At 32.3% G+C, this 23,766-nt stretch overlaps 1 protein-coding gene and 1 long non-coding RNA gene across 2 annotated transcripts in view; both read right to left on the bottom strand.

Annotated features, from left to right (window-relative positions):
* Positions 1-1,941: 1,941 nt before the first annotated feature.
* Positions 1,942-23,766, bottom strand: part of LOC127716720 (PDZ domain-containing protein 11-like) — a 31,992-nt gene continuing 10,167 nt past the window's right edge. The window contains exons 3-7 of the mRNA XM_052222965.1: positions 17,208-17,264; positions 10,859-10,909; positions 6,002-6,049; positions 4,911-4,971; positions 1,942-4,284 (exon numbers count right to left, since the gene is read on the bottom strand). Coding sequence (XP_052078925.1) covers positions 4,217-4,284; positions 4,911-4,971; positions 6,002-6,049; positions 10,859-10,909; positions 17,208-17,264 — 285 coding nt within the window. The 3' untranslated portion in view covers positions 1,942-4,216. The remainder of the gene's footprint in view (positions 4,285-4,910; positions 4,972-6,001; positions 6,050-10,858; positions 10,910-17,207; positions 17,265-23,766) is intronic.
* Positions 19,399-23,667, bottom strand: LOC127716721 (uncharacterized). The gene is made up of 3 exons (XR_007989097.1): positions 23,526-23,667; positions 20,135-20,455; positions 19,399-19,649 (listed from the first exon to the last, which is right to left on the bottom strand). It is a non-coding gene; the product is annotated as an uncharacterized LOC127716721 (long non-coding RNA).

Here is a 23,766-nt window from a genome sequence, read left to right as displayed (position 1 = left end):
CTATTCGGTCCTGCCTTTTTTTTATTAGTTTATCTTGACTTTTTTTACATAAATTGTCATCCTGACTTTTTTTTTTGCCAAGTTGCTCATCCTGCCTTATTTTTTTACTCGTTTTTTTTTTTTTGTCGTATAAAAATGTAATAAAGATAGCTATTATAGAAGTATGAATTTAACAGAAAGTTGCATGTCACGTATGTAACACCCAGCTTTTTCGGTAGTACAATTATTCATGAAGCTTAGAAAATTTAACGTTTCCTTTAAATCTTCCTGTTTGGATTCTTAGATTTATTGTTAAAGGTCAAACTCAAATGTCTTCAATTCAACAATAGACAAGTGTCTATACAATTTGTCAATCTCTTAATCGTTCAGTATAGACAATTTGTCACAGAGATTAATAAGAGCGACTATATCAAATTTGAAATATTTAGGTATCATATTAGTCAATTATTCTTTATTTGGTGAACAGGTTGTTCAAAATATTACATGTATAAAGAAGACTAATAAATTAACTCATCAAAGATACCAGTATCAGAAACTTAAATTTTCATACAGATATACTGCATGTATCCAATGTCATATTTTAAAAATATGCATGTGCTTGTTGGTATGAAAGTTTATCCCAGAAGCTGAAAGACAAGCTTCAGGAAATTCAAAAAATGCTGACATATGTCTCACCTCTATGTAATTTTGATAGTAAAATGCAAATGTTGAAATTAAAGAGGCAATATTTTAACATGTTCACTATGCAAAACATTCAAAGTCAATCAACTATAACTAAAGGTGCAGGGCCAGTTTTCCTAGCAATGAGATTTGTTAATACTGATATGACTGCATACCAAATATCATCACCTTTTCATAAGTGGTTCCCCTTAACATTAACATGTAAACCATGCAAAAGTTCAAAGTCATTGAACCATGATTGAGGAGACAGGGTCATATAATCTCAATGGAAATGAGATGTGCAAATTCTAATATATGTACAACTGCAAACCAAATATCATTGACTTGTCACTTACCATTAGTGATTCATCTAACCACAAATTTTAACATTCAAACAAAGCAAAAGTCAATACACCATGACTGAGGTGGCCAGGCCTAAACATCTCCATGGAAAGGAGATGTGCCAAAGCTAATACAACTGCATACCAAATACATTTATTAGTGACATACCACCAGTGGTTCCATTAAAACTGACCTAATAACGAACTAAATCATTGTCAATGCTGCTGGTAACAGCGCACCTAAGTCTCTCTTTTTCAACTTAGTCAAGTCAATACAGTAAACTGAATTTAAATCTAAAAATAAATGTTATTTCCAGTTCCAGTTCCAATAACCACTTTTATTTTGGAAACCATCAAAACTATGTCAAATGAGATATTAAATCTATAGGATAAACACAACAATGATGTACAAGTGTTTTTTTATCTGACCAACTGATTTTTATTGTACATTTTATCTTTAATGAGGACGGTCAAGATCTCCACAACTAGATTTATGATCCCTACCAAATGTTCCAGTGCCTGTCCCATGTCAGGATCCTTGTTAATAGATTATATCTTTTGATATATCTCATGCGTCTTTATTTTTTGGGGAAATTTGTGTGTTTTTTGCACTGTAAAAAGCTTAATAATTAATAAATATGTTCATCAATTACTCATACCAGAAGGTTGATAAGAAAGTTTATTGAATATAACATTTATGACAGACACTTTCAGGGTGGTTTTTAAGCATATTTTGATTAGAACTAGTCTTATTATTTAAGAACGACTTTTGTAAGATTAGAATAATAGCAGATGGATGGACAACTGACCCATATCAAGTGATGGACCAATGATACTGGTGTTTTGCTGAAGATGAGGTAAAACGTGTGATATAATCACATTTCTTCAATCCAGATATTTCTGACAGAGTTTATCAGTTCACTTATTTATAATGGCCATAAAAAATGAATAAATCTGTTTAACTATATATTTGTGTAAATAAATTGATATAAAATAAAATAATGTAAATATAATTACCAACTGTATACACATACAAAAAAGTATAAATGTATAATCTAATGATAAAATGCCTTTGTCCTCATACAAATATACCATGTTTCATGTAGTTACAATTACCAGTTAACAAAATAATTTTTTATTGGCCTATATTCTTTGCAATTGTTTAGATTCAGAAAGAACCTTTCTTAAGCATAATTATTTGTTCTACAAAAGGATAAATTTATCCAACTATTACAAAAGCATCTCAAATGTTGTAGCTAACTGACAATGCAGGATATAATATGAATCATATTCATCTGTATGAGGACTGTAACTGAAGACAACACACTGTATATAAAATTGCAATATAATTTAGTACATAAATGCAACATTCACATATTCATCGTGTACTGGCTACTTTGTGCTACTTTAAATATATTTTCATGATCAGGGATGAACAATGATGTCAAATTGGTACTTTGATTAGTTATTACACTAATTTACTAATAAATAACGAAGGAATGAAAATATTTTAGTTAAACTTTATTACTGTTTTTATGATGATTGATGATTATGATTTTTTGTGTGTGAACTGTAATGACTAATATTTAAATATAAAAAGAAATATAATTCTTAAAATTGTAGCAAAGAACGAAATAAGTCTCAGAGCACCAGGATTTTCTTACCTTACTGTAAAGTATCTTTAAAAAAAAATGTTGTGACAAGAAATTAGTGTCTCCTTAAAATTTCTGAGCTACTCTTACAAAGCTAATTTTTTCATCTGTCTGTTTAATATTTAAGATAATTATGCTCGGAAAGTTATTCTTGATTCATTAAAAATCTATGTTTAATAATGAGAATTTGTTTTTGTGCAACAACGTCCATTATGTAGATAGAGAAATTGAAAAAATGCCATTTTTTTCAAAAGGGCAGTCCTAGAACTGAGCCCAAGAATTCGCATCAAAATGATGTTGGATGGAAAATCAGCTTATCACCAACACCACTTAAAAAACGCAAAATGTTCAAATAAATTTGTCACTCCAATTATAAGTTTGTTAGTTGATGTATACCACATGTTTAGTTTTCTTGATAATTGCTGGTAATTGTTGCATGAATGAATTAATAGTAAATACAAATGTGAATATTTAGTTAATTACAAATGTATAAAACATGTAATACAAATTAAAAATTATAGGAAGACAAATAAAAACAAATCATTTTTTTTTTAATGTGTAGAACATCACAAACTTTCCTTCATCCTTTTTAATATTTACTGTCCATGATTAGTTATAAAAATGTTAAAATGATCAAAATTCCAATTAATTTCATTGTTCCTGTCCTGGAATGGTAATACTAGTATATCAGAAACTGGACACATTGTGTATTATCATCTCTACTGTTATTACAAACTCAGTGTTTTGTTTTAAACATCTGTTTGTTAAGTAATATTATCTGTCCCTTTATCAGCATCAGATGACAGATTTACAGCTCTACTAAACCATTTTATAATTGAGAGAAGATATGAAATTTTCACTCTGAAGAGTTTGGATGTACTTCTGTAATTGAAGTTTGATCAAAATTATAGATTTCTGGGAAGATATTTAAAGAATTTGCAATACTTTAAACAGTGGTATAGGAATAAATTGCTTGAAAATCAGTACATTTTCAGTTATTTATTATTAATATTTATTTTTTATCCTATGTTGTATTTTCATCTGTGGAGACCATTTTAATGTATGTTGGTTTATCAGTAAGAATATGAACCAAGCACAAGTTCTTAATTTACTTTTGAATTTTTTTTCAGGCCAAGTACATATATAGTCACCATCAACTCAATGATTTCAAAAAAGAGAATTTTCAAAAATGTTAAACAACAAGTGGACAAACTTGTGACATCTGCCAATAACTCAAACTGGAACTTAAGGCTAATTGACCTTAAAATCATATACATAATACGAATTCTTTAATAATGACAAAAATGTGGGATGTAGATAGGACATCATCAAATACATTTACCAACTGTCTAGAAACTGTCCCTCTTGTCAGCTCAAAGGTTTTCAGTGTCTGATTTCATAAGCATATATAATATACAAATTTTTGAAAGAAGCTCACTTTTTGTAACACTACAGTACTTCCTATTTTCGCAACCTTTATGTCTACATTACTTATGTTCTAGATATCTTCACCCACACAATAAAATGCTAAATATCCAACACAGTAAAATGTATCCAACACAGCTATCTCCTTGATGACTGTTGATGACTCGATGCTAATGATTTTGTCTTATCATATGTTCTGTCATAACCTGCAAATATAAAGATATGTCAGGACAGTTTCACAATGAACTAATATTTTCATGAGTATAATATGTTGTTGGATCTGATGATATATTTGAACCATCCCAAATAAACAAAGCCTTAATATAAAAACTGCTTTTAAAGAAAATTTATTCACAAGATTGGAAATTTTCATAAAGTTTTGTTATTCAACATAGTAATTCTGTAGAACTTAACTTTTTGGGATGAAGATATTTAAATTCAGAGCTATGATTAATGACATATTTGAATTATAGAACTACATGCGTGACCCACTTATAAAATTAACAGCTTAAAAATAGCTTGTAAGGGATTTTACCTTAATTTGTGTCTATTATCTGAAGTCTATAATTATGTACTTATATAATTCAAATTTGGATAAGACAATCTTCCACATTTTTTATATAGAATACAATCCTTGCAGCATAATTAATCTCTAGAAAACAAAAGCACAGCAAAAGAAATTTTAAGCACCTATATCTTGCATAATCCATGTCTTTTTTTTACATATTGTAAACAATGGGCAACAGTTTCTAACATTCTTAAAATGTCTTAATGAAAAATGACAAACTAAACAAATATATAATAAGTCTCAAACTTTAATGACAGAACTCACCATAAGGAAAATCACTAACAATCATATCTATGGAGGTATTAGACTTCAGTACACCAACAGCCTACAACATCAACAAATCAAAAGAGGTTCTGAGAAGGGAGGAATAGAAAGTGTTAATAAGATCTTTATTTACTTCCATTCCAAGACTGAATAGAACATGGATGAAGAAAAGGATGTCTGGCATTATAATATCATTTATTAAAAACATCTTACTAAATGTTCATTATTTGCTAATACTATTTTTGTCTCAGTGTATATTCAAACTGCAAATAAAAGTTGAAATGTTAAAAGAATTGTAAAGGGTTCCACAGAACCCTGTGTCTAGCCTGCAATTGGTGCTGTCAGTGTGAAAATGTATTGTTGATTGCCTTTTTGTGAAAATGTATTGTTGATTGCCAAAAACTGAGTCCATTTACCAGTAAAATACAATTTTTTTTCAAAAATTTGTCTTTCAGATGCTATTCTTAATCTTGAAGATTATTTTCTAGTTTCAAAACATTCCATGAAGGTTTGACAAAGTTATTAATGTCTAAAAAAAACTTTAACCACAGACTGAATGTAAATGCTGATGATGACATGTAGAATCACTATGTCTGGCTTCCTCTCCAAAATGTTGCATCATTACACTAAATGTAGATAGTCATATATTGCCAAACCTGTATATAAAGGTCACATTAGAAAATTTTTTTAAGAGAGGTAACCCTTTGAAATCAGGTTAAAAATAAATAGGTAAAATATATTACTACAGTGGGACCAGAAGAGGCTGACCTGACCTGACAAGATAAGTTTTGTTATAAAAAGGTGACCTTTATGGCAGGTTTGACTGTATATATCCTTGACTTTCATTGCCTTTTTAAATTATACTGCTTTCTGTGGTGGCTGTTCAATAGAACTGGTTTAGTGGTTAGTCAACTTTGGAAAGAGGTTCTGAGATGGGAGGAATAGAAAGTGTTAATAAAATCTTTATTTACTTCCATTCCGAGACTGAATAGAACATGGATGAAGAAAAGAATGTCTGGCATTACAATATCTACTCACTATGAATTGCAACAGTGGACAAATAATATTTGTCAAAGAATAAGTATGCTTACTTCTGAGTGATTAATGTTTTCAAAGTTTATATGGTTGACATCTAAGATCTGAAAAATAGAATAAATTTCAAATTACCTAGTAATCAGCAATATATATTTCCATTGATTAAATTCTGTTTTTACATTAAACATTTGACACTTTATTAGTTGTAATGCAATACTGTATAAATTTGAGTTTTTCAGTGGTTTTTTCTTCTGAACAATTTTTGACATGCTGCATTCAGTCTTGCTTTGTCCTTTAAACTAGTTTCAGATTTTCTATTTTCTTCAATTAAATTTTCCTAATCTTTTTACATGTTAGATACTGTAAAAAAATAATACAAATTTTACATTTCCAAATCAATTCAATATTAAAAAATCTTTGAATGACATAAGATAAAAGATACTAAAAGAGAAAAAAGAGGTTTGTTCTAATATCCTACCTACAGTGTTTTTAAAATTTTGTTGTTGTTATGTGATGTGATGTCACATAAAGCCTCAATGAAATCCGACTCTTTCATATAAATAAAATTTGTAAGGGGTTCCACGGAACCCTGTGTATTGCCTACGATTGCTGCTGTCAGTGTAAAAGTGTAATGTTGACTTAAAAAGTGAGTCCATTTATCAGTAAAATACAGAATTTAAAAAAAAAATAAAACTTTAAAAAAAACAACTTTTTCTTTAGACGCTATTTCTTGGTCTTGAAGATTTAAGCTTCTGTCTAAGTTTCATAACAATCTATGAAGGTTTACAAATTTATCATGTCAAAAAAATTCAATCCCAGACCATCTGTAAATGTTAACTGTAAAGTCCATCTATCAGTAAAACACTGAAAATGACATTATATTTTCAAAAGTTTGCTTCAGACATTATTTCTTAATCAGAAAAGAGTTTTGGCCAAAGTTTCATTAAATTCTATGAAGGTTTGATAAAGTAATTGATGTGTAACAAACTATAACCCCAGACTGTATCTACTTGTTAACTGTAAAAAAAACTAAGTCCATTTATCAGTAAAATACAGAAAAAAAAAAAAAAATATATTCAACATTTTTTTTTTGCTCTGGATAGTGTATTTTGGTCATTATAAACAAGCTTCTGTCCAAATTTCATAAAATTCAATGAAGGTTTGACAAAGTTATTGAAAAGTTATTGATGACTGAAAAACTTTAACCTCAGACTGAATCTGAATGTTAACTGTAAAAATAAAATGCTCAGCTGGGCACAGCTTGATACGACCGCAGAGGTCGAACCCTGAACAGTTGTGGCAAGTATGGACACAACATTCAAGCTTGATAGACACTGAATTTGGATTGTTATTAAATATTTGACACAGCATAGGTTTCTGACACAGAATGGATGTGGTCTAAGAACTTATAAACTATTAATTGACCTATTCAAACCATATCATTATTATTTGCTTTTACATATAAATCAGAAATAACCAATTTAAAATGGAAAATTTTAAAGAAAATAAAAGGGAAAAAAAAATCCCTCCCCCCAAATTTTTTGAACCCCCTTATGATTCATCACCCCCAAACTCAATCTAAGCCTTCCCTTTATTGTATGGTACCTTGCAGTACAATTTCAGAGAGATCCATACACTTGAACACAAGTTATTGTCTGGAAACTAGAAAAATGCTTATTTTTGGCCCCTTGTTGGCCCCTTATCCCTAAGCTTTTTGGGCAATTACCCTGAAACTCAATTCCAGCTTTCCCTTTGTGATATGGAACCTTGTAGTACAATTTCAGAAAGATCCATACACTTACACACAAGTTATTGTCCTGAAACTAGAAAAAATGCTTGTTTTTTGCCCCCTAATTACTAAAATTTTGAGGCAATTACCCCCAAAATCAATCCCAGCCTTCCCTTTGTGGTATGGTACCTTGTAGTACAATTTCAGAGAGATCCATACACTTGAACACAAGTTATTGTCTGGAAACTAGAAAAATGCTTATTTTTGGCCCCTTGTTGGCCCCTTATTCCTAAGCTTTTTGGGCAATTACCCTGAAACTCAATTCCAGCTTTCCCTTTGTGATATGGAACCTTGTAGTACAATTTCAGAAAGATCCATACACTTACACACAAGTTATTGTCCTGAAACTAGAAAAATGCTTGTTTTTTGCCCCTTTTTGGCCCCTTATTACTAAAATTTTGAGGCAATTACCCCCAAAATCAATCCCAGCCTTCCCTTTGTGGTATGGTACCTTGTAGTACAATTTCAGAGAGATCCATACACTCGAACACATGTTATTGTCTGGAAACTAGAAAAATGCTTATTTTTGGCCCTTTTTGGCCCCTTATTCCTAAACATTTTGGGCAATTACCCTGAAACTCAATTCCAGCTTTCCCTTTGTGATATGAAACCTTGTAGTACAATTTCAGAAAGATCCATACACTTACACACAAGTTATTGTCCTGAAACTAGAAAAATGCTTGTTTTTTGCCCCTTTTTGGCCCCTTATTACTAAAATTTTGAGGCAATTACCCCCAAAATCAATCCCAGCCTTCCCTTTGTGGTATGGTACCTTGTAGTACAATTTCAGAGAGATCCATACACTTGAACACATGTAGTCTGGAAACTAGAAAAATGCTTATTTTTGGCCCTTTTTGGCCCCTTATTCCTAAACATTTTGGGCAATTACCCTGAAACTCAATTCCAGCTTTCCCTTTGTGATATGGAACCTTGTAGTACAATTTCAGAAAGATCCATACACTTACACACAAGTTATTGTCATGAAACTAGAAAAATGCTTGTTTTTGGCCCTTTTTTTGGCCCCTAATTCCTAAAATTTTGAGGCAATTACCCCCAAAATCAATCCCAGCCTTCCCTTTGTGATATGGAACCTTGTAGTACAATTTCATAAATATCCATACACTTGAACACACGTTATTGTCTGGAAACTAGAAAAATGCTTATTTTTTGCCCCTTTTTGGCCCCTTATTCCTAAATGTTTTGGGCAATTACCCCAAACTTAATTCCAGCTTTCCCTTTGTGATATGGAACCTTGTAGTACAGTTTCAGAAAGATCCATACACTTACACACAAGTTATTGGCATAAAATTAGAAAAATGCTTGTTTTTTGCCCCTTTTTTGGCCCCTAATTCCTAAACATTTTGAAGCAATTACCCCCAAAATCAATCCCAGCATTCCCTTTGTGATATGGAACCTTGTAGTACAATTTCATAACCATACACTTACACACAAGTTATTGTCATGAAACTAGAAAAATGCTTGTTTTTTGCCCCATTTTTGGCCCCTAATTCCTAAAATTTTGAGGCAATTACCCCTAAAATAAATCCCAGCATTCCCTTTGAGATATGGAACCTTGTAGTACAATTTCATAAAGATCCATACACTTACACACAAGTTATTGTCCTGAAACTAGAAAAATGCTTGATTTTTGCCCCTTTTTGGCCCCTTATTCCTAAAATTTTGAGGCAATTACCCCCAAAATCAATCCCGCCTTCTCTTTGTAGTATGGTACCTTGCAGTACAATTCCAGAGAGATCCATACACTTGAACACAAGTTATTGTCTGGAAACTAGAAAAATGCTTATTTCTGGCCCCTTATTCCTAAATGTTTTGGGCAATTACCCCCAAACTCAATTCAAGCTTTTCCTTTGTGATATGGAACCTTGTAGTACAATTTCAGAAAGATCTATACACTTACACACAAGTTTTTGTCATGAAACTAGAAAAATGCTTGTTTTTTTCCCCTTTTTTGGCCCCTAATTCCCAAAAGTTTGAGGCAATTACCCCCAAAATCAATCCCAGCACTCCCTTTGTGATATGGGACCCTGTTGTACAATGTCAGAGAGATCCATAAACTAACACACAAGTTATGTCTGGAAGTTACAAAAATGCTTATTTTTGGCCCCTTATTCCTTAACTGTTGGTACCATAACCCCCAAACTCAATCCCAACCTTCCTTTTGTGGTATTGAACCTTATGGTAAAATTTCATAAAGATCCATTCACTTAAACTAAAGTTAGAGTGTGAAAACCAATGTGTCTTTGGACGACGATGACGACGACGACGATTCCAACGTCATACCAATATACGACCACAAAATTTTTTTGCTGTCGTATAAAAACTAAGTCCATTAATCATTAAAAGACGGAAAAATGAAAATAAATATTTTCAAAATTTTGCTCTTGATACTGTATTTTGGTCATAAACAAGCCTCTGTCCAAATTTCATAAAATTCCATGAAGGTTTGACAAAGTTATTGATGTCTAAAAAAAACTTTAACCACAGACTGAACCTAAATGTTGACGCCACATAGGATCGCTCTGTGTCGCTTTTGCGACATAAATGTCACAGGCTCGACAAAAATGTTCCTTTCTTTTTTGGTGTGCTTATATAAACAACTGTTGACCCGTAATGGTTTTTTTCATGCATGACAAAATCGGATTGAAGTATTTTTTAAACTCTGTTGATGAATTCATATAAGAGCAGATCCAAGTTTGATATACTCATGACAATTTATATTACTGTAGGTGCGATACATTCTACTCATGAAAGTTCTGTAATTAAATTGTACACAAAAAATTACTTGGTTTACAGAACTTTGATCAGTCTTTATGTGTTGTGATTGACCTTCCACTAGTTGTTCCCCTTAAACAGAGACAGAAACTGGGGACAATAAAAAAAAAGGCTTATTGAGAAACTTTTCATATTTTCACACAGAAATTTTTGAAACCCCAATTAAACCTTCATATCAATATCAATATCTGAAATTAAAATAATTTTATTCTAGGCTTTTTTTTTTGCAAATATTTTGAATCTTTTTTTAATTTGTTACAAGGCTATTGTTACTTTGATTTTTCCTATATCTAAAGCCATAAATTATCGATTGTGATAAATGAGAGCATACCTGGTCACCTTCTCTCAATCCTAAAAGTTCTGCTTCACTGTTTGGCATCACCTGTAATATACATAATTATAATGAAAAGAAAAAGAAGAAATGAGGCAAACTATTAAACCTTGTCTAAATTATTCATATTAATAGCAGAAAATGTGTAAACAACATAAGTTAGAGACCAGAACATTATCATATACAGTTATAGTGATATTAACATGAGGACACATCACTCCTGGCAACATAAAGCTATACAAGAGGCTGTCAGAGTGACAGCAAATCGGATTTTCCTGCAGAGGTCGAACCCTCTAACAGTTGAGCAAGTATGGAGTCCAGGGCTTCCAAAACGGCCATATATTCCGGACTTGACCGAAACTTTCTTAAAAAGACCGGCTGCTCTCAGCCTCAAACGGTCAAATAGAATTGGTGTGCCACATTTTGTTATTCAAGGCATTTTCATGAAACGGTCATTTCAATTTTTACCAACTATCGATCGATAAAAATGTCCGTTTGGGCATTTTAGTTTATAATTGTGGCAATCTATTTCACAAAGATATTTCGGTCATAATTGGGTTTAATAAAACAGAAGCAGCATATTTCAGATACTTTGAAGTGTCTCAGTTAGTCTAATCCTCTGGGTACATAAATGTAGGGCTTGGTCTTTAGCTTGTGTACATCAATAAAAAGTAGAAAAAACACGTTTTCTTTTATTTAAATAACAACAAGCTGTCAAACAATTATCCCTTCAATGAGTTATATTGAAGCCATAAATCATTCACTGATTACAGGTTTGTTACCTTTGATGAGGTGTCCTTAGCTTGTCTTTATCAATAGAATTAATGATGCATAACAATGTACATAAAGGTAATCAGGTAAACGAGGTCAAACATGTAAGCGTGTATGGATCAACATCCTATTTAATTACGCTTTATAGATATTATTTTAAATGAGCATTCAATTTAAAAAAGTATCCTGATATTTAAAAGTTATTCTTCAAATAAGGATATTTATAAATGAATAAGTATGATATATATTATTTTATTTAACACTGTACATCGTGTTAAATACTGGGGTACTCTCAAGGGGAAAATTTACTAAAATATATAGGAAAAACACCGAGAATAGCTTCGCTTGGGTATACCAAGCTGAGTTGTCCAATAAATAAGGGGGGCGTTCTCTATTCTTGTTTTCATATTAAAAACTGTTTTGATAATTAAAATCATAAAGAATAATATCCAATCATGACAATCTCCGACTGTTATAAAGACTTTGTCTCAAATTGAACTTTACAAATCTGCCATCATGGGCAAACGTAAACGTGACGATTCCGATCAAAATTCTAAATCTGCTAAAAATGCTAGAAGCTTTATTCATAAATGGTTACAACTGTTTTTATGGTTAAGATTTGACAGGATGCTAAATGCCATGTTTTGTGACATTTGTCAAAAACATAAACTTAAAAATAACTTTGTAAAGCCTGGTTCGACAAATTTCGAAAGTCAGCCGTTGTAGAGCATGCTAATAGCAATGACCACATTCAAGCTCTTAAATTAGAGACAGCTTCCAAAAGTAATCCAATTGTATCAGTATTTGAGAAAGTTCATGAAAAGACTGACAACGCAATGTGCACCTTGTTCCGTAATGCTTACTTTATTGCTAAAGAAAACTTACCAATGGACAAATTTCAGTCAATAAATGATTTAACTAAGTTAAATGGTGCCGTGATCACTTCTAAATTATATCAAGAGAACAATGCCTGCTCCGAATTTATTCAGACAATTTCGGATGTTATAGAGAAAGAGGTGATGTCCGACGTAAAGTTAAGTCCCGCCGTGGGAATTTTGATCGACGAGTCAACTGATCTGGCTACACAAAAACATTTAATTTTGTACTTATCATACCTCAAAGCTGGTGAACTGAAAATTAGTTTTACAAAACTTTTGAACTTGTCTTCTGGTACCGCCGTGTCAATTACTGCACATATAATTGACTATTTAAAGTCATTTGGTGTAGACTTGTCTAAAATATTTGGCATGGGGTCTGACGGTGCGTCGGTTATGATAGGAAAGCATGGAGGTGTATCTCAGCTTTTAAAAGACACTTCTCCACACTTAGTAGAGGTTCATTGGGTAGCTCACCGCCTAGCATTAGCCTGTGTTGACACGGCAAAAGAAATTCCGGACATTAAATTTTTAGAAAGCATTGTTAGCACTGTATATTCGTATTACAAACGTTCACCCACAAACCTTGCCGAACTACGATCATGGCAACTAATAATAGATGATCCGTTGTTAAATCCGCTTGATATTCATAAAGTCCGCTGGCTTTCTATGGGAAACGCTTTAGACAATCTCCGCCGTTCTGTTGTCTCTATTGTAAACATGTTAGGCGACCAGAGTGATACTGCCATCGTGGCTAATTCTCTTCACAACAGTATGACAACATACAAGTTCTTTTTCATGCTCTACTTTTTATCCGACCTGTTTGGTAAAATTAATCAGCTCAGCAAATCACTTCAAAAACGTGACTTGTCTTATGCCACCGTGAAACAATTAGTTGACTCTTTTCTTATGGCAATAGAGGCCGAGTACTTAACCGAGATTCCTTCATTTGGACCATTATGTGCCGAATTTCTAAAATCAACAGACCAATCCGACAGCTTCAACACTATCACCTTTAAACTTAACAACCGTGACATTCATCTCAAGACAAGAGCCGTGCAATGTGCCCAATTGATACATGATAACATTCGTGACCGATTTCCAGACAACAAAATTTTCGAAGCATTCTCTGTATTTGAACCGTCGAACTTTCCTTGTAGTGTTGACGACCTTCCTCGCTACGGTGAACAACAGTTAGAGTGTCTCGGAGACCATTATAGTATAGTCAACCAAGAAGAACTACAAATAGAATGGGGCATACTTAAGTATTTGATCTTCAACAACTACAAAGGACTTTCGTTTGCCGATCTGTTGACCGCAATTATTTCAAGAAAAGACCAGTTCCCAAATACAATTTCGCTACATTTAAGTTTAAAACAGCTCTGAATTTGGATTGTGATTGAATATTTGACACAGCATAGGTTTGTGACACAAAATGAATGTGGTCAAAGAACTGAAATATTTGAAATTGGACATTTACCTATTATGGTCTCATATCCAAAATCTAGGTACATTGTTAGAATCAGCATATCAAAGAACCCCAAGAATTCAATTTTTGATGAAATCAAACAAAAGTTTAATTTAGGATCCTTTGGACCTCAATGTGGACCAATTTGATAAAGGAGCCCACAATCCAAAATCTCTCAATACATGGTAAGATTCAGCATTTCAAAGAACCCCATAAATTCAATTTTTGTTGAATCGAACAAAGTTTAATTTTGGACCCTGATTTGAACCAACTTGAAAACTGGGCCCAAAAATCTAATATTTAAGTACAGGTTTAGATTCAGCATTTGAATATTTATATATATATATTTAATTTATGTTGAAATGAAACACAGTTTAATTTTATCCATATAATTTTCTGTTCAAAGGGAAATAACTCAAACTGAATAAATAGTTCTCTAAAATTAGATATTATGTTATATACATCTATTTTCAAATTATAATCATTAATATAATAACAACAACCAGTGATTACTAAATTCTCTAAAATTAGATATGATTTAATCACTAAAACATTGTTAGAATCAGCATATAAAAGAACCCCAAGAATTTAATTTTTGATGAAACAAAAGTTTATTTTTGGACCCAAATGTGGTATTATCTAATTAATAATGAAAATAAATACAGGTTTAGATTCAGCATTTGAAAGAACCCTATATATATTCAATTTATGTTGAAATCAAACACAGTTTAATTTTTGACCCCAATTTGGACCAACTTGAAAACTGGGCCCAAAATCAGAAATCTAAATATATGTTTATTAAAAGACAATATAAGCTTAGTTTTTAAAGGAGTTAACTTCATAAAAAAAAAATACATATAGCATTCAGAAAATTAGTTTTTACAGAATAACAAACAAACCTAACACAAAATTATTCAAACAATTAACCAAAGAAAAGAAAGAAAAAAGAAAAATTTTATCATTAATACAATGTCTTTTAAAAATCTTATCTGTAATTATTCTCAAAATGTCTAAAAATGAACAGTAAATGTCTTACTATATAGCTTATAATCATCAGCACTAAGGAAACAGAAAATTTTCAAATAAATCTGTCACTCCAATTATAATTGTGTCATAAGACATTTACCATATGCTGTGTAATCATTAATTAAAAAATTATTTAAAAACACTTAGTGTATTCAAACTTTATATATATAATTAACAATTTCTGTTCAAAGGGAAATAACTCAATCACATTAGAAGTACCACTTTTGGATATTAAAAAGGGCGATAACTCAACAAGGAGAAAAGCTTAAATCGTGAAAATTGAACTTGGCCTTCATTTAGTCACAGGAAACAACATATCTTAATTTGAAATAAAAATGTGGATGGTGTCCACATGTGGACACAGATGATGCCCCCGCTTGCATATCATATAGTTATAAAGGGACATAACTGAAGAACGGTAAAAGTGAAGCTACCCAAATTTGAACTTGATCTGAGTTTTCTGGTAATAAGCATTGTGTGTAAGTCTCATAGCATTTGGTTGAGGCTAACTTAAGTAGAGAACAGAAACTAAAAACTCAGCAATTTTTCTATTTGTACACGCATAACTCTAGAACGGTTGTGTATAAGTTTTATTACATTTGGTTGAGACAAACTAAAGTAAGAGAACGGAAACGAAAAATTCAGCAATTTTTATGTTTATAAAGGGACATAACTCAAGAAAGGTAAAAGTGTCGCCACCAAATTTTGTACTTAATCTGTATTATGTAGTAATAAGCATTGTGTATAAGTTCAAAACATTTGGTTGAGGCAAACTAAACATAGAAAAGGGAAACAAAAAATTTGTACTTGATCTTAGTTTTGTGGTAATGAATATTGTGTATAGGTTTCATAATGTTTGGTTGGGGCAAACTTAAGTTACAGAATGGAAACTAAAAATTTTACAATCTTTCGATTTATAAAGGGGCATAACTCAATAATGGTTAAAGTGACACTACCCAAATTCAACTTGATCTGTGTTTTATCAGTGGAACTCAAAATTTAACATTGCATTGTATAAAGCATTGATTGTAGTTGATTCAACTATAATCATGGACAAAGGAAGATAACTCCAATTTAATAAATTACTTGATATTTAGAAGAAAATAAAATTTTTGCAATTTTTCCATTTATAAAGGGGCATAACTCTAGAACAGTTAAAGTGACGCCACCAAAATTCAAACTTGATCTGTGTTTTGTGGTAATAAGCATTGTGTATACGTTTCATAACATTTGGTTGAGGCAAACTTAAAAAAGAGAACAGAAACTAAAAATTTTGCAATTTTTCCATTTATAAAGGGGCATAACTCTAGAACAGTTAAAGTGACGCCACCAAAATTCAAACTTGATCTGTGTTTTGTGGTAATAAGCATTGTGTATACGTTTCATAACATTTGGTTGAGGCAAACTTAAAAAAGAGAACAGAAACTAAAAATTTTGCAATTTTTCTATTTATTAAGGGGCATGACTCTAGAAAGATTAAAGTGACGCCACCAATATTCAAACTTGATCTGTGTTTTGTGGTAATAAGCATTGTGTATAAGTTTGATAACATTTGGTTGAGGCAAACTCAAGTTAGAGAACGGAAACCAATTTTGGGATGTACGTACGTACGTACAGACGGACAAGGGTAAAACTTAATGCCCCCACCGTTACGGCGGGGGCATAAAAATTTGGTTATAGTGTTTTCGTGTTATTGAAAGGACACTGTTTGGCAGCCACCCGCCTGCCCGCCGTACATCCCCAAATCAATAACCGATTTTTCCTTCGAAAATCCGGTTTAAAAAAAAATATATACATATAGATTCCACCAGAGCACTTACTGTGATACAATATTTATCCTCTCAAGACTGTTAAGTTTTCAGAGCATTTTAAATATTTAATATTTATAATTTAACTGTCAAGAAAGTAGAAGTATCATATTGCACACGATTGGTGGTGGAATCTCTTCATTTAATGATTTTTAAATTTTATGTAGGTAAAATTTCAATGATCTGCAAAAAATTGTTTCCATTTTATGTGACGTTTCCAGACATGGTTACCTTACTTTATGTCACAATACACATGTAGCAAAGTTATAAGAAAGCAAGAAAATTTGACGTCGTTATTGAATTTTGACCAATGAAGAACTGAAATCAACTTTACCTAAACTGTCTAAGAATTAGAGAAATGAACATATACATGTATACCAGTACAATAAAGGTTATATTACCTTGGATACAAATATTCCACAATGATGTTCTTGTCCTCCACGAATGTTGAAACCAAGCTAGCAATAAAAAGAATAATACATGTACAATTGACATAGCCACATTTAACTTCATTCAAAAGATTTGATTTTACTTTTGATCTAGTTTTTTTTCATTGTTTATGGTTTATTATGTCATAGATATACATGTATGTGTAAGAGCATTTGAAATGGATGTATAAACACAGAATTATGTGAAATGGTATCATGTAGTTCAGAGGTAGAATAATTGTTTTCCAAAATGAAATGGCAAACCTTTCTGTATGTGAAAATACCCATATCCAAGGGGGAGATAACTTTGTGTTTGTAAACTGACATTTCTACTTTTTGGTTTAAACAGGCAACCAGATAGTGCTAATAACATAATAAACATAATGCTGAACAGTGTGCATCCAATCATCAAAATAGATATAGTCGGGAGGTCGTTGTTCAGTGGTTGTCGTTTGTTGATGTGGTTCATAAGTGTTTCTTGTTTCTCGTTTTTTATATAGATTAGACCGTTGGTTTTCCTCTTTGAATGGTTTTACATTAGTCATTTTTGGGGCCCTTTATAGCTTGCTGTTCGGTGTGAGCCAAGGCTCCGTGTTGAAGGCCGTACTTTGACCTATAATTGTTAACTTTTTACACATTGTGACTTAGATGGAGAGTTGTCTCATTGGCACTCATACCACATCTTCTCATTTCTATGTTCCAAAACCTGTATATGTGTGAACTATAGGATAAGTCAAGTGGTACTTTCGTATCACCAAGAAACCAAAAATGTGATAAGACAATAGAACAAAAGAATTTATAAATGTATGCTTTAATAAAATGCTCTGCTGGGGCGCAGCTTGATACGACCGCAGAGGTCGAACCCTGAACAGTTGGGGCAAGTATGGACACAACATTCAAGCTTGATACAGCACTGAATTTGGATTGTAATTAAATATTTGACACAGCATAGGTTTCTGACACAGAATGAATGTGGTCTAAGAACTTAATTTTTTTAATTTACCTATTCAAACCATATCATTATTATTTGCTTTTATATATAAATCAGAAATAACCAATTTAAAATGGAAAATTTTAAAGAAAAAAAAAAAAAAAAAAATCCCCCCCAAATTTTTTGAACCCCCTTATGATTCATCACCCCCAAACTCAATCCCAGCCTTCCCTTTGTGGTATGGTACCTTGCAGTACAATTTCAGAGAGATCCATACACTTGAACACAAGTTATTGTCTGGAACTAGAAAAATGCTTATTTTTTTTGCCCCTTTTTGGCCCCAAATTCCTAAACGTTTAGGCAATTACCCCCAAACTCAAACCCAGCTTTCCCTTTGTGATATGGAACCTTGTAGTGCAATTTCATAAAGATCCATACACTTACACACAAGTTATTGTCCTGAAACTAGAAAAATGCTTGGTTTTTTGCCCCTTTATGGCCCCTAATTCCTACAATTTTGAGGCAATTACCCCCAAAATCAATCCCAGCCTTCCCGTTGTGGTATGGTACCTTGCAGTACAATTTCAGAGAGATCCATACACTTGAACACAAGTAATTGTCTGGAAACACTAGAAAAATGCTTATTTTTGGACCCTTTTTGGCCCCTTATTCCTAAGCGTATTGGACAATTTCCCCCAAACTCAATTCCAGCTTTCCCTTTGTGATATGGAACCTTGTAGTACAATTTCAGAAAGATCCATACACTTACACACAAGTTATTGTCATGAAACTAGAAAAATGCTTGTTTTTTGCCCCTTTTTGGCCCTAATTCCTAAAATTTGGAGGCAATTACCCCCAAAATCAATCCCAGCATTCCCTTTATGATATGGAACCTTGTGGTACAATGTCAGAGAGATCCATACACTAACACACAAGTTATGTCTGGAAGTTACAAGAAAATGCTCCGCTGGGGCGCAGCTTGATACGACCGCTGAGGTCGAACCCTGAACAGTTGGGGCAAGTATGGACACAACATTCAAGCTTGATACAGCACTGAATTTGGATTTTATTAAATATTTGACACAGCATAGGTTTCTGACACAGAATGAAAGTGGTCTAAGAACTTAAATTTTTTTAATTTACCTATTCAAACCATATCATTATTATTTGTTTTTATATATAAATCAGAAATAACCAATTTAAAATGGAAAATTTTAAAGAAAAAAAGGGAAAAAAAATCCCCCCCTCCCCAAATTTTTTGAACCCCCTTATGATTCATCACCCCCAAACTCAATCCCAGCCTTCCCTTTGTGGTATGGTACCTTGCAGTACAATTTCAGAGAGATCCATACACTTGAACACAAGTTATTGTCTGGAAACTAGAAAAATGCTTGTTTTTTGGCCCCTTTTTGGCCCCAAATTCCTAAACATTTAGGGCAATTACCCCCAAACTCAAACCCAGCTTTCCCTTTGTGATATGGAACCTTGCAGTACAATTTCATAAAGATCCATACACTTACACACAAGTTATTGTCCTGAAACTGGAAAAATGCTTGTTTTTTTTGCCCTTTTATGGCCCCTAATTACTAAAATTTTGAGGGAATTACCCCCAAAATCAATCCCAGCCTTCCCTTTGTGGCATGGTACCTTGCAGTATAATTTCAGAGAGATCCATACACTTGAACACAAGTTATTGTCTGGAAACTAGAAAAATGCTTATTTTTGGCCCCTTGTTGGCCCCTTATTCCTAAGCTTTTTGGGCAATTACCCCGAAACTCAATTCCAGCTTTCCCTTTGTGATATGGAACCTTGTAGTACAATTTCATAAAGATCCATACACTTACACACAAGTTATTGTCATGAAACTAGAAAAATGCTTGTTTTTTGCCCCTTTTTGGCCCCTAATTCCTAACATTTAGAAGCAATTACCTCCAAAATCAATCCCAGCATTCCCTTTGTGATATGGAACCTTGTGATACAATGTCATAGAGATCCATAGACTTACACACAAGTTATTGTCATGAAACTAGAAAAATGCTTGTTTTTTGCCCCTTTTTGGCCCCTAATTCTGAAAATTTGGAGGCAATTACCCCCAAAATCAATCCCAGCATTCCCTTTGTGATATGGAACCTTGTGGTACAATGTCAGAGAGATCCATACACTAACACACAAGTTATGTCTGGAAGTTACAAAAATGCTTATTTTTGGCCCCTTTTTGTCCCCTAATTCCTTAACTGTTGGTACCATAACCCCCAAAATCAATCCCCACCCTTCTTTTGTGGTATTGAACCTTGAATTATAGACAGTTCGGTACCCAGACAAATCGGCATCCGGACAAATCGGCACCTAACATAGACAAATCGGCACCCCCCCCCCCCCCCCCCCCCCCCCCCCCCCCCCCGAAAGACAATTCGGCACCCAGACAAATCGGCACCTAACATAGACAAATCGGCACCTAACATAGACAAATCGGCATCTTATAAATTATTTATCTTTGATCTAAATATAGTGAACCAAAAATTAAAATTTCCTGGCACTGATATATTTATAAAGGGCCTGAACTCAATTTGCAAGTTTAGTGTTAATTTATAGCAATTATGTTTCACTGTTTTTACAAATTACTAATTTGTTTCCTGCACTATTTACAACATTATTATCAATATTGTATATGGTATCTTCGAAGAAGTATCTTATTAAGTGGTTTATTCCTTTTGTTATTTATTTGTGAAGACTGTACTGCAGCTTAGTCATTTTGATAGGTGTCTTATTTGTGTGTATTATTTTTCCTGATACAATGAACATTCGGATTTTATAGATTTCACCATTCATGTACTAGTTTTAATGTTCATGTACTAGTTTTAATGTAATGCATAGTTCTATTACCATAGTATCCCAAATCAATAAAACAAATCTAGAATATTAATAATATTTATTTATTATATTTAGCATAATTATATTCAACAGTTTATGCATACATGTAATAAATATAATAAATAATAAATAAGCTTTATTTAGAGTCGGCAAAGTATACTTCTATTACCGACACCACCACGAGATTCGCCAGTATCAACTAGACCATAGAGGAACAGGAAACCACCGAAGTACCTTGAGGACTATGTTGTATCCAAGCAGGCTACAATCCAACAGCCAGATTGGTTAATGAAGATTCACTGGTTGGAGTCTGAAGCACAGAAAGGGAGATTTAAAGGCTTGAAGATGGAGTTGTCCAGAACCATCCTTGACATTATGCGAAGCAACACCTAGTGGTTCATGGCTTGCCGAGGACGTCAACTTTCAGTGAAGGGGGAAACAGACTGGAATGACGTGGAAGTCATTTTCCTACAGCGGGGAGAATGTAGCAGAGTGATTTTTATGATCATTTTATATATTGTAAAAATCATCTATTTATTAAATTACTATATTTATGATAAAAGCTTAATTACATATTTTGAATATTGTATTTTTAGTTTGAATTATTACTTGAAAACCTTACTTATATGTATAGTAATATTCACGTTATTTTCTATGAATACGCATTAGGGATTACTTAAATCATTGTATTTGATTGGCTGTTAGTATTTCGCGGTCAAGTTTAATTTCCTTTGTTTTGTACCTAGTATATTTCCACGGACGATAGCCATGACAGTCCATTGAATTTATGTCTGTTTATATTGACCACATAATTTACCTGTAAACCTTATTATTTTGGACACAACATATTTATTGAATACTGTAAGTTTACTTCTTTATTAACATTATTTATATTTTTCACGTAAATGATATTATAGCAAAGTTTCTATTTGTCTTGTAACGTTCTCCTCATATCGCATGCATGTAACATAAGTACACAAGATGTACATGAGAGTATTTTATTAAGCTATAAGTATATGATTTTATAATCTACGGTTTATTTGCCACGGTAGAATTATATTATTAATTTGCGGACATAACTATTTGATTACTGTCACGAATAGTCTATATTTTATAAATGGCGGCTTTGTTAAACAAAAGACTGAAAAGTGTTTCCATTTATATAAAGTAATAGTTTAGTATTGAATAGTTTTTATAAAGTACAAATATGAATGAGTAAAGAATATTTGTCACATTGTATATTTTTATAATTAGAGTCCGAGTATTTATGTTTGTATTTTGGTTTCAGGACTCCATGTAATGTGTAATTATACAGGACACATGATTGTGTGATGTTTATTTGATGTGCCATTAACCTTACTAGTTCAACTCACTCCATAAGTGGTAAGAGTTAATTTATTTATAGTTTGGCATTGTTTATATTGTATTGTAAACATGAGTTACCTCCCCTTTAATTGGAGTTTTTAACGAATCAATAATATTGACATCATAAGTCTTTATGATTATTATATTTGCAACTTTATGATTGTTGTATGATAATAATTTAATTTTGGATGTAACGCGTCTTCTGATTGGCTGACGTTGTTTTGTTTATCAGCTCATAGACATAATTTTGTCATGTGACCGTGACTTCATCAACGTTTCTTCATGGTTTACTTCGGTTTAAAATGGAATTTAGAATTAAATTATAAGAAATGACTGTAATATTTTTTCTGTCTATTCGAAATAACATAAAAAATGTGGTGCACACTTTAAAATAACCCGCTACGCGGGTTATTCAGTGTGCACCACATTTTTTATGTTATTTCTTCATAGACAGAAAAAATATTACAGTCATTCCTTAATTATGTAGTTAATTATTATACGTATTATATATTTTAATGAAGTTATTATTAATAAATGTAGATATAACATTTTTTATATACCGTTTGTAAGGTAAACCAGTAGTGATTACATATACACAGATACACAAATTTATCGTACATCACATTGCAATATACAGTGTAAATAAAAGTGAATCTTGTTGTTAAAGTGCACGTGACACCGAGGTCAATTTCACTGACTGAAAACATTGAACATCTTCTACTTGTAAAACATTTTACTTGCTACTTATTTAATAACAGATAAATGTATTATTTATTATTATATTTCTGTATTATATAAACTGTGATATTTCGTAAAAGTATTTATGTTATATGAAATAGCTTGTTATTTATACATGTTGTATTGCTATTTCAGACTTGTTTTATTCTACTGGTACAATAAAGCATCAGAACCCTTAGCTCTCGTTAGTTGTTATTCCAACCATAGAAAACAACCTACTACATTACTGCAACAATTCTTTAATTTTTCCTAATATATATTTTTAAAAACGAGGTGCCGAATTGTCTTGGTCCCGAAATGTCCGGATCCCGAAATGTCCAAAATGGATGCCGAAATGTCTTCGGACTTGGGTGCCGATTTGTCTGGGTGCCGAAATGTCTTGTTACCTTGAACCTTATGGTAAAATTTCATAGAGATCCATTCACTTAAACTAAAGTTAGAGTGCGAAAACCAATGTGTCTTTGGACGACGACGACGACGCCAACGTCATACCAATATACGACCACAAAATTTGTTTGGCGGTTGTATAAAAATGTGGTGTTCCTTTACATAACAAGTATATAAATTGTACTGAAAGTATCATCTTTGTGGTAATATTGAAGACCATCAAGAAGCAGATTGTAAATT

Source organism: Mytilus californianus, unplaced genomic scaffold, assembly GCF_021869535.1.
Source record: "Mytilus californianus isolate M0D057914Y unplaced genomic scaffold, xbMytCali1.0.p SCAF_9, whole genome shotgun sequence".
Classification (NCBI taxonomy): domain Eukaryota; kingdom Metazoa; phylum Mollusca; class Bivalvia; order Mytilida; family Mytilidae; genus Mytilus; species Mytilus californianus.
The sequence above is the reverse complement of the archived record's forward strand: the minus strand, read 5'-3'. Positions and strand labels throughout refer to the sequence as shown.